Below are 16,080 nucleotides of genomic sequence, written 5' to 3' on the forward strand. Positions count from 1 at the left end.
CTTAGCATATAACTCCCTACGACACCCCAAGATATGCAAGCAGCCTGTGGGCACCTTGTGGGCAAGTGCCTTCCACCCTGCCCTAGGTATTACTGGGCATCAGAACAACTCCACAGGAGGACCTCCAAATTTCATCTGCAGAGCTCGTGTACGGCGCCCCATTGATGGTTCCAGGCAAGTTCATCCACTACCATTCCAACTCCAGCAATGATCCTAAGGAACTGTTGAGCAGGCTAAGGGAGACCATAGAAAAATTTACCCCTATACCCCCATCGTCACATGGAGAACACTTCTTTTGTGGCTGAAGTCCTCAAAAACTGTGAATATGTCTTCATCTGGAGAGAAACCTTAACAGATGCCCTACGAAAGACCTTATAGAATACTCCAACAAACTAGGTCAACCTGTATTTTAGACATTGGAGGGAAGCCACAGTCTTTCACCATTGACAGGCTTAAACCAGTTCATGTGGACAAGTCTTCCCCACTGCAGCAGCCAACGGTCCATCGCAGAGGTCAACCACCTAAAAGACAGACAAACCTTTCTCCCGGTTCTTGGGTGGGGGGGGGGAGGTGGGGAGGGTGCCGTGTAGCAATGCTATGGCAGCACTACAACTCCTTGGAGGTATGGTGCCAGCCATGTGATGTCAATGCGTTCAGCACGTATCAAACATGTGATTCTGGGTTTTAAAAGGCTGTGCGGGTGATGAAGAGTAAATCTGTTTGATTCACTCTAGAAATGCCTTGTGTGGTTATTTTGTCATGTCCACTGTGATTCCAGTGGCCACATCTCTTTGGCTGCAGGGGAGGTACTGGAGGATTAGAAAATGGCAAAGGTAGTCCCCTTGTTTAGAAAAAGGTGTTTAGAAAAAGATTTAGAAATAGGGAGAATTCTGGGAATTATAGTTTGATGAGTCTTATGTCAGTGGTGTGTAAACTAATGGAGAAGATTCTTAAAGATAGGATCCATAAGCATTCAGAGGTACAATCTACTCAAGGATAGTCAGCGTGGCTTTGTGAAGGGAAGGTCATGCCTCACAAATCTAATTGAGATTTTTGAAGAGGTAACATAAGAAACTGATGAGGGTAGAGTGGTAGATATGGGCTACTTGGATTTTAGCAAGGCATTTGACAAGGTCCCCCATGAGAGATTCATCCAGAAAATCATGAGACATGGCATCAGTGGAAAATTGGCTGTATGGATAAAAAAAAATTGGCTTGTAGGAAGAAAGCAGAGAGTAGTAGTGGAAGGAAAGTATTCTGCCTGGAGGTCAGTGACTAGTGGAGTGCCACAGGGATCTATTGTGGGACCTCTGCTCTTGGTGATTTTTATAAATGACCTGGATGAAGAAGCGAAAGGATGGGTTAATAAGTTTTCAGAAGACACGAAGGTTGGAGGAGTTGAGGATGGAGCTGAAGGTTGTTGAAGTTACAAGAGGATATAGACAGGATGTAGAGTTGGACAGAAAAGTGGCAGATGGATTTTGATCTGGTTAAATGTGATGTAATGCATTTTGAAAGGACTAATTAGAAGGCTGAGTACAGGGTTAATGGTCTGTTACTTAAGAGTGTGGATGAATAGAGCATAGAAAATTGAGAGAAGACTTGTTAGAGGTCTATAAGATTATGAGAGGCATAGATAGGGTGGACAGCCAGCACCTGTTTCCTAGGGCAAGATCAACAACACGAGAGGACCTATGTACAAAGTTATAGGAGGGAAGTTTAGGGGAGACATCAGGGATAGGTTTTTTACATGGAGAGTTGTGGGTGCCTGGAATCCTTGGTCGGGGATGGTGGTGGAAGCTGAAACAAGGGGGGCATTTAAGAGACTGTTAGGCACATGGATGAAAGAGGGGTATGGGTGGGGACTTTTTTAAGGAAGGAATATATGGGCCGGCACAACATTGAGGGCCAAAGGGCCTGTACTGTGCTGTATTGTTCTATGTTCTAAAACTCTAATGCAATCAGGAAGCCATCAGCGCTCGAGGCCCTTCTAGGCATTTACATGAGGTGGTGTCTTTAAAAAGGCAACCTCTATCCTGAAAGACACCCACCACTCAGGCCATGCCCTCTTCATTCTGTTGCCACCAATTGAAAAAGGTACAGGAGCCTAAAGACGAGCACTGAGCAGCACAAGAACAGCTTCTTCTCTGCTGCCATCAGATTCCTGAATAATTGATGAACCAAAGACACTGCCTTACTTTTTGTGCACTATTATTGCTATTTTATTTTATTTTTTATAGTAATGTCATAAGATGGTTATAATATGTATGTTTGCTCTATGTCGCTGCCGCAAAACACCGAATTTCATGACTGGTTCATGACAATAAATTCTGATTCTGTCCTCAGTACCCTCTCAAATCCCATGACACAGTCGCCAGCAGTCTGTTTGGGTTCTTCGACCACAAGTTGCCACAGCTCGCAGCCTGTGTGGGTTTTCCAGCTGCTGAGCCCCTCGCTGGTGTGCTGCCATGGTCACTCATTTATACGATTGTCTCCTACGTTTCTCCTTCATAATGGGTGAGGGGTGGGGTGTTCTCCCCATTTCTGGTGCCCTGCATCAATCTGCTGCTCCCCCAGAGTCTACAACCCCTCATGGTTCGCTGCCCAGTGCAGGCATTACCATCTTGGGCACAGACCCTGTGGTTGCAGGATTTTAAAAAAAATTGTTGGCTCCTTTAACAGACTGTTTATAGCCTGTAGGGAGACATCGGCCTTAGGGCCAGACCGTGGGATCTCTCCTAGGTCCACACCAGCAATAGTCCTCCCATTATAGCAGCTCTGGCAGCACCACCTTCTTTTATAGTAAGGACTGGTAGGTGATAGAAGGACAGAGGATTGTACGGTGAAGCCAGGTGATGGACTTGGAGGGTGAAGGGAGATACAACTGCTGGAGCTTGATAAGTGGAGGCATAAAGATTACCATTGATGCAATGTAATAAATCTGACTTTCTGCATTGTTTAATTTTGATAGCACACCTCTTTCTACAACATTTTAAATGAGTTTTGTTTCAAAGAATTTAGCAATTAATTACCTGTTCTTCAAGAGTTACTGGATGCAAATTCCAAACGGAATTTCTGTTGTTAGAAGTGACAATACTCTCGTACATCCCTTTTTATAATTTTTAATAATTGAATTTCAAACTAGATAAGAATGCGTTATGGTACAGGAATTGTTCAAGATCATGCTTTATAGGATGCTCTCACAATTTATTTCAAATTTATGGAAATCTTTTGGATTAATTAATATGGTGGATTTAAGAGCAGTAATAATTCTCTGATTATTATTTTAATCCTTAAGAAGATCACAACATTAGAGGATTAGAAATGATCAATAGATATAATTTGGCTAAACACTTAAAACTCATTCATGTCCAGCATGAATGTGCATAAAGGAAATGAACAGCAGATCAGTTGTTTGGGGAAAAAACATGCTTGCAAGTTAGGCAATGTTTATTGTCATGTGGAGCCCTGAATCATAAGTTCAAGTTCAAGTTTGTTTGTCATCTGATTGTACCAGTACAACCCAATGAACCAGCATTCTCTGGTTCACGGTGTAGAACAGTACAAACACACATATACAGATGTAACACACTTAACCATATAACAAAGACAGCATAGAAACAGGCCAACTTGGCCCTTCTAGTCCATGCCGAACACTTTCTCCCACTTAACGCCACTGACCTAAATTCAACCCGTAACCTTCCATTCCTTTCATGTCCATATACATATCCAACTTCTCCTTAAATCCTAATATCGAGTCTGCCTCCGCCACTTCATCTGGAAGCTCGTCCACCACCCATCACTCTCTGAGTAAAGAAGTCCCCCCCCCCTCATGTTTCCTCTAAACTTTTGACCCCAAATTCTCAACCTGTGTCCTCTCATTTTATCTCCCTCCCCACCTTTCTTAAAGGAAAAAGCCACAACTCTAACTATACCCCTCATAATTTTAAATGCCTCAATCAAATCCCCTTTCAACCTTCCATGATCTAAAGAACAAAGACCTAACTTAATTATCCTTTCCCTATAACTTAGACCCTGTAACCCCAGTAACACTCTAGTAAATTTTCTCTGAACTCTCGCCAATTTGTTGAAATCTTTCCTATTCTTTGGTGACCAAAACTGAACACAGTACTCCAGATTTGGCCTCAGCAATGTCTTGTATAATTTTAACATAACATCCCAGCTTCTATACTCAAAGCTCTGATTTATAAAGGCTAACATATCATAAGCTTTCTTCACCACCCTATCCACATGTGACTTTACCTTTAGAGAACTATGTACCATTATTCCTAGATCCCTCTCTTCTACTGCACTCTTCAGTGCCCTAGCACTCACCAGGGATGTCTTATTTTGATTAGCCCTACTGTTACGGAATGAGTTAATAAAATTATGATAAAATTTATCTTAAAAGGGATAAGATTGTGGGGTTTAGTTGTTAGACACATTTCACAAACAAACATCTCAAGTGCCATGCAGGGATAGACTTCATGTCTCCAATTGGCTTTACTGAGACAATGGGCAAATACTTGTAAGAGTTGTACAAGTAGGTGTTAATGGATCAGCATGTTGGTACAGTGCCCAGGATCAAGAACTGAAAATGGTGCTAGAAGTTTAAATTACTGGTTGAAGGTTCCTGTTCTAAGAGAGGTCATGTAGTTTTGCAAACAGAGAGAAAACATTCCATTCTTTAGGGGGAGAGAGGGACTGAGAGACTCAGCAGCAGTTGGTGTTGAAGACTGCAAGTTTTCAGACCTGCTGCAAAATCCCATTTTGAAGGCGGGTTTGAGTTCTGAATTTATCCTCTTCTAAATCTCTGTAGTCAATTGCAGAGGGTTTGGCTGGTTATCGTGTTTCTCCTGAAATACAGGAAAAAGAAAAACTTTTTGTGGTAACCTGGAAGAAGAGATGATCTTTTGGAAAAACCCAAGAGGGGGAAAGTTTCTTCAGCAGTCACTGAAGTGGTTGATTGAAGGAGATCAGTTTATGTATCCAATGAACAACAAATATCTCTCTGAAACCAACAAAGACCTTCCTGAACAGTAATAAGTTAAAACACCGGAGCCTGGTGAAGATAATAAATGTTTAATTCTGTGCACAGTATAGAAAATAGTCTGCTATCAGTGAACTTGAAGAAGTGAAAAGTGAATGAATAGAGAATAAAAAATAACTTTCCTGAATATATAAACATTACATACACATGATCCAGCTGCGCTGGGTGGGTCACGTCTCCAGAATGGAGGACCATCGCCTTCCCAAGATTGTGTTCTATGGCGAGCTCTCCACTGGCCACCGTGACAGAGGTGCACCAAAGAAAAGGTACAAGGACTGCCTAAAGAAATCTCTTGGTGCCTGCCACATTGACCACCGCCAGTGGGCTGATCTCGCCTCAAACCGTGCATCTTGGCGCCTCACAGTTCGGCGGGCAGCAACCTCCTTTGAAGAAGACCGCAGAGACCACCTCACTGACAAAAGGCAAAGGAGGAAAAACCCAACACCCAACCCCAACCCACCAATTTTCCCCTGCAACCGCTGCAACCGTGTCCGCCTGTCCCGCATCGGACTTGTCAGCCACAAACGAGCCTGCAGCTGACGTGGACATTTACCCCCTCCATAAATCTTCGTCCGCGAAGCCAAGCCAAAGAAAGAAAGAATAAGTTAAATATTGTGATCTTATTATTAAGTATTAAGAAAATAAAACCAGTTTTGTTTAAGTAGCCATTATCTTGGGGAAGTTCTGTTGCAGCTGGTTTTTGTGTCCTTTGGGATCATAACACAACCAAAATGTAACACCTTACACTTACAGACAAATTATAGTATTACACAGTACATAGTTACATACATTAAAATAATTATTCTTAATAAATAGTAGAGTCATGGAGAGTTATTTTAGCAGACATTCAGCTGCCTCACTGACCGTGGGAAGAAGCTGTTCCTCAGCCTGGTCGTTCTGGCTCTGATACTTCTCCATCATTTTCCCAATGGGAGTAAGAATCTTGTGATTTGCTCCAAGTCCTTTCTCATAAATGACGTGGAGTAGGAAACTTCTTCATATCAATTCTGAGAAGAGCTCTATTTCTGGCTGGATGACACGTTTACTGAACTTTGGTCTCAAAACGGGTTTTTGATAACAAATTGATGATTTTTATGTTAAACCACGTGAAAAAGTATAGATTTGAATTCATTATTCAGCCATGTATGTCTTGTTATGCATTTCATTCACCCTCAATCTGATCCATGGTCATACTTTCCTAAATGCAATGCTGTCTTGCAATTACTTAAGCAATCTGATGTAGATCAATATAGGTTCCAAACAGGGAGGAAAGGGCTTTGCACAGTTTAACCTTGCATTGTGTGTTCAATGCCTTCTATTCAGATAGATTAGTGTATGTTTACACAAGAGTGTTGGATTGATTGGCATCTTTATTTTGCATAGAGACTTTGATCTGCAGTTTTTACATACTGTCAATATGAGGAGGTGTTAAATGTAAGTAAGAATCTTATAAATTCTCTTTATTATACATTTGTAGTTATTAATCCCAAAATAAATATACAGGTCTCTCCTTAATATTTTTCCAATATAGGTCATATGTATGTCCAAGAAATGATCTCCTACCTCTTTGACCATAAATAAGAATGTTGGAAGTACTTAGCCAGTCAAACAGCATCTTGGGAAAGAAACCAGTTCACATTTCACATCATTGACCCTCTCCTAGATCAGGCAACACAGTTAGTGTAGTGGTTAGCACCACGCTACACTAACCAACAACCTGGGTTTAATCTGATGCTATCTGTATGCATTCTCCCACCCTTGAAGACATATGGGTTTGTAGGTTAATTGGTGTATTTGGGCGGCTCGTGGGCTGGAAGGGCCTGTCACTGCTGTATCAGGCAGAGCGTTTATACTGCAGTTATGGTGATTTTGGAGTTGCAGTGTTTTCGGAGGGTGGGACGTTTGAGGTGGGGGTAGGTTGAGGTAGGAATAGGTCATCGCCCCATTGTCCCAACCCCTGTCGCTATCATCCCCCGTCACTGTCATCCCCGTCGTCCTGTGGGCGCCCTCTCTTACCTTTGGTGGAAAGGTGACTCGGACCCCTGCACCTAGTGGGAGAGAAGCAGGCGGTGGCTGGCTCAATGCGGGAGCAATGGGCATCTTCCTTACCCATGATCTCCCATGCAGCTGGAACCACTCTATATATCCTTGGCTTTGGCAGAACAGTTTCAGCTGCGTGGGGGATTATCAGTAAGGAAGATGGCCATTGCTCCCGCATTGGGCCAGGTGCCACCTGCTGCTCGCCGCCGCTGCCTACTTCTCGCCATGAGCCGGTGCGGCACTCAGGTAAATTCTGGGCTCGGCAGCATGGAGGTGGAGGGCGAAGGACAGCCGGGAGCAAGGCTGTTGGAGGTAGGAGCCTATTTTTGTGGCGTGCCTGCAGACAATTTAGACTGCATCTGCTCTGTAACAATTTGTAGGGGAACTGGTGGAAAAATTATGGGATGGAATATATGTAATAAGTTCCATCTTGACATTTTTACAGTGCCAGCGGAGCAGAAAATTTGCGAAAGTTTTCTACTTCTCAGCAGCTATGTAAAAATGCCTTATTAGCTGGAGAGTATTCCCAATATTTTCTGGTTACTTTTTTGTTTTATATGTCCAACATCTAGTTTTTTTAAATTGATTTTCAGATCAGTGAGCCTTCTGTTTTGGGACAAACCTTGGCCCTTGATCCTTTTTCCATATTTTCTTGGCAAATGCAGGGTTCACAAAGAGGTGGACACTTGCCTCATCTGCATTGCAGTCGTCTCAAGGGCAGTGTGGGCTGGGATTTAAACTTGGACCATGTGTGAAGGATTTGACAGGGAGCGCCCTTCTCACTGCCCTCCAAGCAGGGTGTTGGTGTCTGTTGATGGGTTGGCACCTGTTGTTGGGTTGGCTGTTGCAACACTCTGGCAAATGGCTTTGAAAGTCTACTCAGCAAACCATTCCATAGGATCCATCATGTCCTCCTCACACAGAGCTTGCAGCAATTCCAAGCTGACCACTGCTTAATGGATATGTGGTTATGAAGGACAGGTAATGTAACAAAGTCTCAAAGGCATGGTGCAGAAGCACTGCAGTTTAGGGGTGCACCCAGTGGAACAGCCTCACATATAGTTCATATGTCTATGGTTTAAACACAAAGCATGAGTGGCAAGTACTGGTAGGATACAAAATGAATGTATTAATTTAATGTAAAAAAGGACATGTACTGATTGTATTCTTTCTCTTGTGTATATTTTTATGAAGTACCAGTATATTTTGAAATTTAAAATATCAGGAAATTAGCCCTGCAAATAATGCATTCCTGCTCCTAATAATTATCTTGCGACACCTGGTAGCAAATGCACTTTGCAATAGAAGAAAGAAATTGTATTTTATGGGGTATTTGGTTTAGATAAAAACCGTAGGCTTTAAATTTGGAACTTTTACATGTCTGTTATTATTTCTAAAGATTGAGTAAATTTAAACTTTTCCTGTCTCTTAGTAAGATTGTGGGTGATTTGTGTTCAAACACCATATCTCTTAATACTTGGTGATCAAAAAGAAATCAATCATAGATTTAAAATTATCATTGACCTAGTTTCATCTGCAGGAGGAAATGCTTCTTAACCTGACATCTGAAAGATCACTTCTAATTTTTAGACTATGCTGCTTTCCAGCAGAAAATAAAGTTTTTTTCATGTACCATTAAATGGGAAAATTACATTTTACTTACTAATTGATGACATGAAATTAAACATGTAAGAAAAGAGCTTATTCATTCTAATTAGTGATGAATGGTTCTCACTTGCTAGCTTTGCTCCCTATTGTCTAAACCACTCACTCTACACTTAATTAGAGCAGGTTTCAGGACAGAAGCTTCTTGAATGAAGCAAAACTTGTTCTTGCATCTCCATCCTCACCTCCATTCAGGGTGACAAACAGACCGATGCATCCAGATTGTCCAACTTAATCTAATGTAGTTGGTGTATTCGGTGTGACCTCCTCTATATCTGTGTGACCAAAGATACATTAGGGAGCTGCTTCGCTGATCCTTGGCTTCCTGCAACCAACTATTTTAACTTCCCCAAACCATTCCTACCATGACATATCTGTCCTTGGCCTTATATGAACGTCGGTTTTTCTAATTTTAGATAAACCCCACCTTCATCTGCTTTCATTATTTTAACATCTACTTCACCTGCTCCTGTACATATTTCTCTCTCTCTCTCTCAACATTTTTACCCACACCCTTTCAAAATTGTTTCTCCCTCTCCCATCACTCCACCATCCACGCCTTCTGTGCTATTCTCTAGCATTTCTGGGCCCCTGCCCTCAGCTTTCTCCTTTGTTGTAATTTCACCAAATCTCCTCTTCTTGATAAAGAGTCAAGACCTGAAACGTTAACTGAGTGAAACACAATAGGCTGCAGATGCCGTGATTGCTGTAAACACACTGAAATGCTGGAGGAACTCAGCTGGTCTTTTCAACATCTATAGGAGACAAAGATATGTTACCAACGTTTTGTGCGTGTCCATGAAATTTCCAGCACTGATTTCTTAACTTCAACGGTTTTAAATGTTTAGTTAATTATAAGCATATATGTTGAGGTAGACTCAGTGAAATCTTTTTTCTTGTTCTGCATTGTAACTTGTATTATCTTTTTAACATTTCTTTTGCACTTTTTACTCTCACTATAAAGTTGTCCTGAGGAGGAGGAAGAACGTCTGAGTGAATATGAAGAGGACAAGCGCATTACTGAGGCAAGAGCAGCCAGGATGCGGAAATTCCAAGGTTTGTGCATGCTGGCTTGGCTATTCCTTGTTTCCATTGTCCTCAGTAAACAATTTAAGTGCAGCTTCAGGAAAACCTTGGATTTTCCATAACAGGAATCAATTTCCATAGCACTATATAAAACAGACTTATCTTGATAAATGCTAGATTGAAACACAAACCACTAAAGTTAAAACTGTCTATGCAGGAAAAGAAAACATACATATTACATTTGCAGGATATAATCTGAATTCATTTGATGAGTGAGTCCTTCTCATAATAAAATACATTTTATCACAGTATAGAGATAATAATTTTTCCACACCATTTGTATTAAATGCATAATAAATTTTAATTTTTCTATGTGTGGCAAAGTAAACTCTTGATATTAGAAATCATGGAAACTATGTTCATTATATATAGTATTGCTCTTAACGTCATAATAAGAAATATTTTCAGGCCAAAATAGAACACTACAGCACAGAAAACAGGCCATTCGGCCTCTCTAGTGTGTGCCAACCATCATCTCCCAATACATAACCCTCCAGGTATCCCCCATCCATGTACCTATCCAATTTACTCTTAAAACATATGATCGAGCCCACGTTCAGATGGGAGCTCATTCGACACTCCCACCACTCTCTGAGTGAAGAACATCCCACTAATGTTCCCCCTAAACCTTTCCCCTTTCAGCTTAAAACTATGACCTCACATATTTATTTCCCCAAATCTAAGTGGAAAAAACCTATTTGCATTAACTCTGTCTATAGCTCTCAAAATCTTGTAAACCTCTATCAAATCTCCCCTCATTCTTCTTCGTTCCAAGGAATAAAGCTCTAACCAGTTTAATCTTTCCCTGTAACTCAAGTCCTGAAGACCTGGTAACATCCTAGTAAATCTTCTCTGAGCTCTTTCAATTTGTAGTTAGGCGACCAGAACTGCACACAATATTCCAAATTTGGCCTCACAAATGCCTTAAACAAGTTAAACGTAACATCCCAACTCCTATACTCATTCTTTGATTTATAAAGGTTAAGATACCAAAAGCTTTCTTTACCACCCTATCCACATGTGACGCCACCTTCAGAGAATAATGTATATGCATTCCCAGATCTCTCTGCTCCTCTGCACTCCTCAGTGTCCTATCATTTACTGTATATCTCCTACCTTAGTTTTCCCTTCCAAAATGCATCACCTCACACTTGTCTGCTTTAAACTCCAACTGCCATTTATTTAGCCCATTCTCCCAGTGGTCTAAATCCCTCTACAAGCTTTGAGAATCTTCCTTGCTGTCCACAACGCCTCCTGTCTTTATGTCATCAACAAACTGGCTGATCCGATTGTCCACATTAACATCCAGATCTTTGATATATATACAGCAAACAGCAATGGTCCCAACACAGATCCCTGAGGCACACTACTAGTCACAGGCCTCCACTCTGAGAAGCAACCATCTACTACCACCCTCTGTTTTCTCCCACACAGCCAATTTCAAATCCAGTTTACAATTTCTCCTTGAATACCTAATGTCATAACCAATGGAGTATTTAGGGCAAGTGGCGCCCTTGGGCTGCCACTGACATTGGGGGGCCCCCATTAAAAAAATATGCACCTAAGAAAAACAGAAAAACCATTATCTCACATACAGAGGTTGTGGATACAGGTTGTGACTCTATGAAGTAATGTATTTAGTTAAGGTTTTATTCTATACTTTGAGCTACTTTGTTCAGTTTCTTGGTCCATTAAATAAAACATCAATGAGTATTTCTTATTTTTATGTGATGCAATGTCTAAATAAATGAATAACAAATAAGCCCATCAGTTCACAGATTATTTATTCAGCAAGGTATTAATTGGAAAATCTCTGCGGGTGGCCAGGGTGGGTTGTTGGCAGGGGCTGTTGGGGGTAGCCGGCAAGGCAGTCAGCAAGCAGCCGGGGTGGGTGTCAGCAGAGCTGTCAGCGGGCGGCTGGTGCAGGCTGTTGGTGGGGCTGTCAGCAGAGGCCTGTGGGGCCATCACCAGGCGACTGGGACATGCTGTGACAGCCTCACTGGGCATGACTGACAACCTACCCCGCCGGCCATCTGCTGACAACCTGCCCTGCCGGCCTCTGGCACCTCACTGGGCCTTTGGGGCCACTAGTTAGCACCAGCGGCTCAATGCGGGATCCATGGGAAAATGGCCGTCTTCCCTACCCATTGTGAGTGCTGATGTGCGAATGAGTCCGATGCAAAGTTAATAGTTAATAAACTACACTGATCAAGCCTTTCGTATGATCTTCTACATTCCGATTCATTAGTTCCTACCAGTACCCACACTTTCTTGGCCATTCTTCATTTCCAACTACAATACTATACTGAATAACTCTGGTTGGTGATAGTGCAGAGGGAAATCTGAGACAGCTGTAAAAAGTGGATAGTGGATCACAACTTGATGTGTTTTCTCCAGTTTGCCCCCACCACATCACCTGTTCACAGAGAAACCATTGAAGAAGCTCAGTTTGAGGATAAATAGTTTATATTTTCACTGGGACTGAGCATATGCAGGCATGTCTGTTTCCTGGAGAAGATTTGCATAGTTATATATTCATAGAATCTGCAGAAAAATTGTTGGAAGATAGAAGAGACAAGTAGCAATTCTCAACTCTCATGTTGTGTTAATGATTGATATGCCTTAGCCATTTGTGACTCACTTCCATATTTCCCAAAATAAAACTGTTCAATCTCCTATTTTGATTTGTATTTATTGGACTGATTTTACTGATAATAATCTGAAAATGATGTGGCTAATATTCCATGTTTGTCTATTCATACCTTCTATAAGGAATTGACGATTATTCTATTTTTACAGTGCTTTTAGGAGCACAGAATACAGAAGACTCTGTTTATACTGTGATGATCTTCATCTTGGCACTTTCCATCAGCAGATGCTTGTGTTTGTGACTGCTGATCTTTCTCTGTAGAGCGGCTGGGTTTTCACGATCAGCTGATTTGCACTTGTTTGGAGAAGAAGTTGCAGATCCAAACAGAAATGCTTGAAAGACATGGCAGTGAAGAAGCAAATCAAGAGTTTCAACTTTTGATCAGACCAGATACCAATGAACCTCCACAGGCTGGATTTTTTTTGACTGCTGCAATCAGGGAAGGTAGGAATTTCATTATCCTTCAATATGAATATTTGTCATTTACCAAATTACATCTTATAAAAAGGTTTAAAATACTCATTGAAAAGGTTACTTATTGTAAATAAACAGTAAATGTAATTGAAATCCAACATAATTTTGTTATTTTACTCCAGAGCCGGCATTTGCGGTTTCTTGTTCATAATTTCCACAAGCCTATCTAATAACAGGTAGCTTCCTGTCTGCACAAAAATGTTAGGAATGCCAAAGAAAGAAGGGATTAACCAATGTTCCTGTTCTGTTTCATAGCTGAGGGCCTTCAAACTGCACTCATTTCTCAACAATCCGGCATTGCTGGGCAACCTTTGGAAAACTTGGGAGCATCACCGATGCCAAACAACCTGGAAATGTTTGAGAACTTCATCCATTATTCACCCTCATCTGTGTGTAAGTAAGAACTAAACTGGTTATGGGCATGCAAGTTTGTCAGATTTTTTTTGAGCGTATTTCACAATATGGTTCACATATTCTTAATAAACTGAATTTTTTAAGACTTCCTAATGTACATGTGAAATTTCAATTTTTATTTTTTTCCATCTTGACCACTTCCTGAAAATAAATATGCATGAAAATAACTTTGTCCTGGAGACACTGCAAGCACCAAATGAATGTACCAATTTGTGAAAACTTTTTTACTTTCTTTTTTCATGTTCTCTCGTCTCAATTTATTAACCTTTTTTGCGCATAATCTCATGCTATTTTCTGTTTTAATTTCATCAATGACTCAAACTTATTCCACCAATTATCTAGTGTTGAATGGGTATTTGAAATTCAGATGTATTATGTTGTTTATTCAGTCTTGTGCAGTTGGGAGTTGATTTCTTTACAAGTACATCTAGTTATCAGCCTTTCTGGATTGGTTTACGTGGAAATTTGTCTGAACATAAATCACCCAAGACATGATATTTTTTGGAGTACTTCAGGGAAATTTATTCGAGTGGTGTTGGCATTGTCCATGGGTCATTGCTCCTGAGACAACTAGTTCTTCCAAAGCACATCTGGGTAGACTTCCCTGTCTCCTCTCCACCTTCACCCACCCACTCTCTGGTCTCCTCTCCACCTTCACCCACTTCACCTCTGAACTCTTCTCCAACTACATCCACCTCCCCTCTGGTGTCCTTCTCACTTCACTCACCGTCCACACCACCACCAAACCAAGTGAGAAGTGCAATGCTCAGACATACTGGAGAAAAACAGCAGGTCACGCAGCATTCATGGGAAGTAACATTGGGCTTCGTAATGTTTGTTACCTTTTACATCCTATGGATGCTTGTTGACCTGTGTTTTTCCAGGACATTTGTGTCTTGGATATGACCTCAGCCTCTGCAGACTTTCTTGTTTAACTTCAAGGAAGGAGTGCAACTTATTAAACCAAGTATTACTTTTCCCCATCCCCCCACACGAGTGTGATTTTCCTCTGACTTTGTATCCTGTTAGAACAGGAACATCTGTTAATCCCTTCTTTCTTTGGCATTCCTAACATTTTTGTGCAGACAGGAAGCTACCTTTTATTAGATAGGCTTGTGGATTTAAAGAAGATGTGGTCTTAGATGGGATAGTTCATGATGAATGTTTGGTGGTATGTGATAGTTACTGTGTCTGAAAACACATTGTTTTCACAAATTGGTACATTCATTTGGTGCTTGCAGTGTCTCCAGGACAAAGTTATTTTCATGCATATTTATTTTCAGGAAGTTGTCAAGATGAAAAAAAATAACTTGCAAATAAGTTTGATGTGTTCTATTTAATTGCAATTATCCAGTGCAATACAGGACAAATGTCAGCATTAGTCCCAATCTATAGCCTAGAAAAATCGGTAATTAAAAATGAATTGATCAAGTTTGTCTTTGAGTTTGTGCTATCTGTACAATATCATGGATTGAGTAACATATACCAATATAGAGAGGAAAAAAAAGCTGCTGGGGCAATTCAGCAGGTATCACAGTATCGTGGAGTGAAAGAGATTGTCAATACTGCAAGTCAAGAGTGTAGTGGGGTGATAACGGGAGAGAAAAAAAAGATGAAGGGGTGGGATGAGGCAGGAGCTGTGAAGTGATAGGTGGATCCAGGTGAGGAGTGGTTGGTGGGCAGATAGAATCAGGTGGGGGAAGGGAAGGGTGGAGATGGCGACAGGCTGGGAGGTGAGAAGTTGAGACACCAAAGGGCAGCAGATGATGTAATATGATCAGAAAGGAAGATGATGAGTGGAACTGGATAAGGGAGGGAAGGTGAGCAGATGGGAACAGTGAACAAATGTGGTATGGGAAACAGTGGGAGGGAAACTGTGTGATGGACAGATGGAGCCAGGAAGGGATGGGAAGTGAGGCTCTTCAGGGGGATGGGGTGGTTTTGAAAGAAGGATGTGAGTGAGATAGAAACCGAGAGGCTATGGGTTACCTGAAATTAGAAATTTTAATATTCATGCCATTGAGTTATGGTCAGGAGGTACTGTCCTCTCGTTTGTGTTTGACCTCACCCAGGTAGTGGAGGAAGCTGAGGATGAACATGCCAGTGTAGGAGTGAGGAGGGGAGTTGAATGACTTGCAGCAGAGAGCTCCAGGTGACCATTGCGGCAGAACACAGGAATGCCGCAAAGGTATCACCTATTCTGTGCTTGGTCTCTCCAATGCAGAGGCTCTTCAGAGCTAATATTCAGTATTATCAACTGTGCTAAAGCAGCTAATCTTGTTTTGTTATGTATCAATTGGTTAAAATTAGTAATAAACATTAATTTTCTTGTACCTTGTATTAGCAACTGACACTATGACCCCAGGTTCGAGTTTATCAATCACAGAGTCTGCAATGAAACCAACAGGAAGTGTGTGGTGCAGTTTTGACCCTCCGTTTTTGCAAGAAGACAATGAATTCTCCGCACCGAGATCAGACAGCTTTGTGCAAAAGGTAAATGCCAACGCAATCCTGATTAAGAAGCTATTACTTTTAGATTCTCATTGCACAGTTGGATCACCTGATTGAACAGTAACTGCAGTACTGAAATGTCCTTTTCTTTTTGCAGGATCTTGTTATGGTCTGTTCCATAACATCTTTAAGTACAGGGAGATATGTTTGTTTTTCATTAAATTTTTATCAAATCCAGAAGTTGGTAATT

The 16,080-nt window shown here is 41.2% G+C and overlaps 1 protein-coding gene and 1 long non-coding RNA gene across 11 annotated transcripts in view; one reads left to right on the forward strand and one right to left on the reverse strand.

Annotated features, from left to right (window-relative positions):
- Positions 1–16,080, forward strand: part of arhgef28a (Rho guanine nucleotide exchange factor (GEF) 28a) — a 378,379-nt gene that overhangs the window by 286,383 nt on the left and 75,916 nt on the right. For all 9 annotated transcript variants that reach the window (XM_069937151.1, XM_069937160.1, XM_069937184.1 and 6 more), the window contains 4 exons: positions 9,720–9,811; positions 12,753–12,935; positions 13,221–13,358; positions 15,724–15,872. In XM_069937151.1, coding sequence (XP_069793252.1) covers positions 9,720–9,811; positions 12,753–12,935; positions 13,221–13,358; positions 15,724–15,872 — 562 coding nt within the window. The remainder of the gene's footprint in view (positions 1–9,719; positions 9,812–12,752; positions 12,936–13,220; positions 13,359–15,723; positions 15,873–16,080) is intronic.
- Positions 1–16,080, reverse strand: part of LOC138763307 (uncharacterized) — a 104,484-nt gene that overhangs the window by 6,837 nt on the left and 81,567 nt on the right. The window contains exon 4 of one of the 2 annotated variants that reach the window (XR_011357484.1): positions 4,753–4,856. The exons of the other annotated variant lie outside the window; for it this stretch is intronic. This is a non-coding gene — a long non-coding RNA (uncharacterized lncRNA). The remainder of the gene's footprint in view (positions 1–4,752; positions 4,857–16,080) is intronic. 2 annotated transcript variants of the gene reach the window in all.

The sequence above is a fragment of the Narcine bancroftii genome, chromosome 1, assembly GCF_036971445.1.
Source record: "Narcine bancroftii isolate sNarBan1 chromosome 1, sNarBan1.hap1, whole genome shotgun sequence".
Taxonomy (NCBI): domain Eukaryota; kingdom Metazoa; phylum Chordata; class Chondrichthyes; order Torpediniformes; family Narcinidae; genus Narcine; species Narcine bancroftii.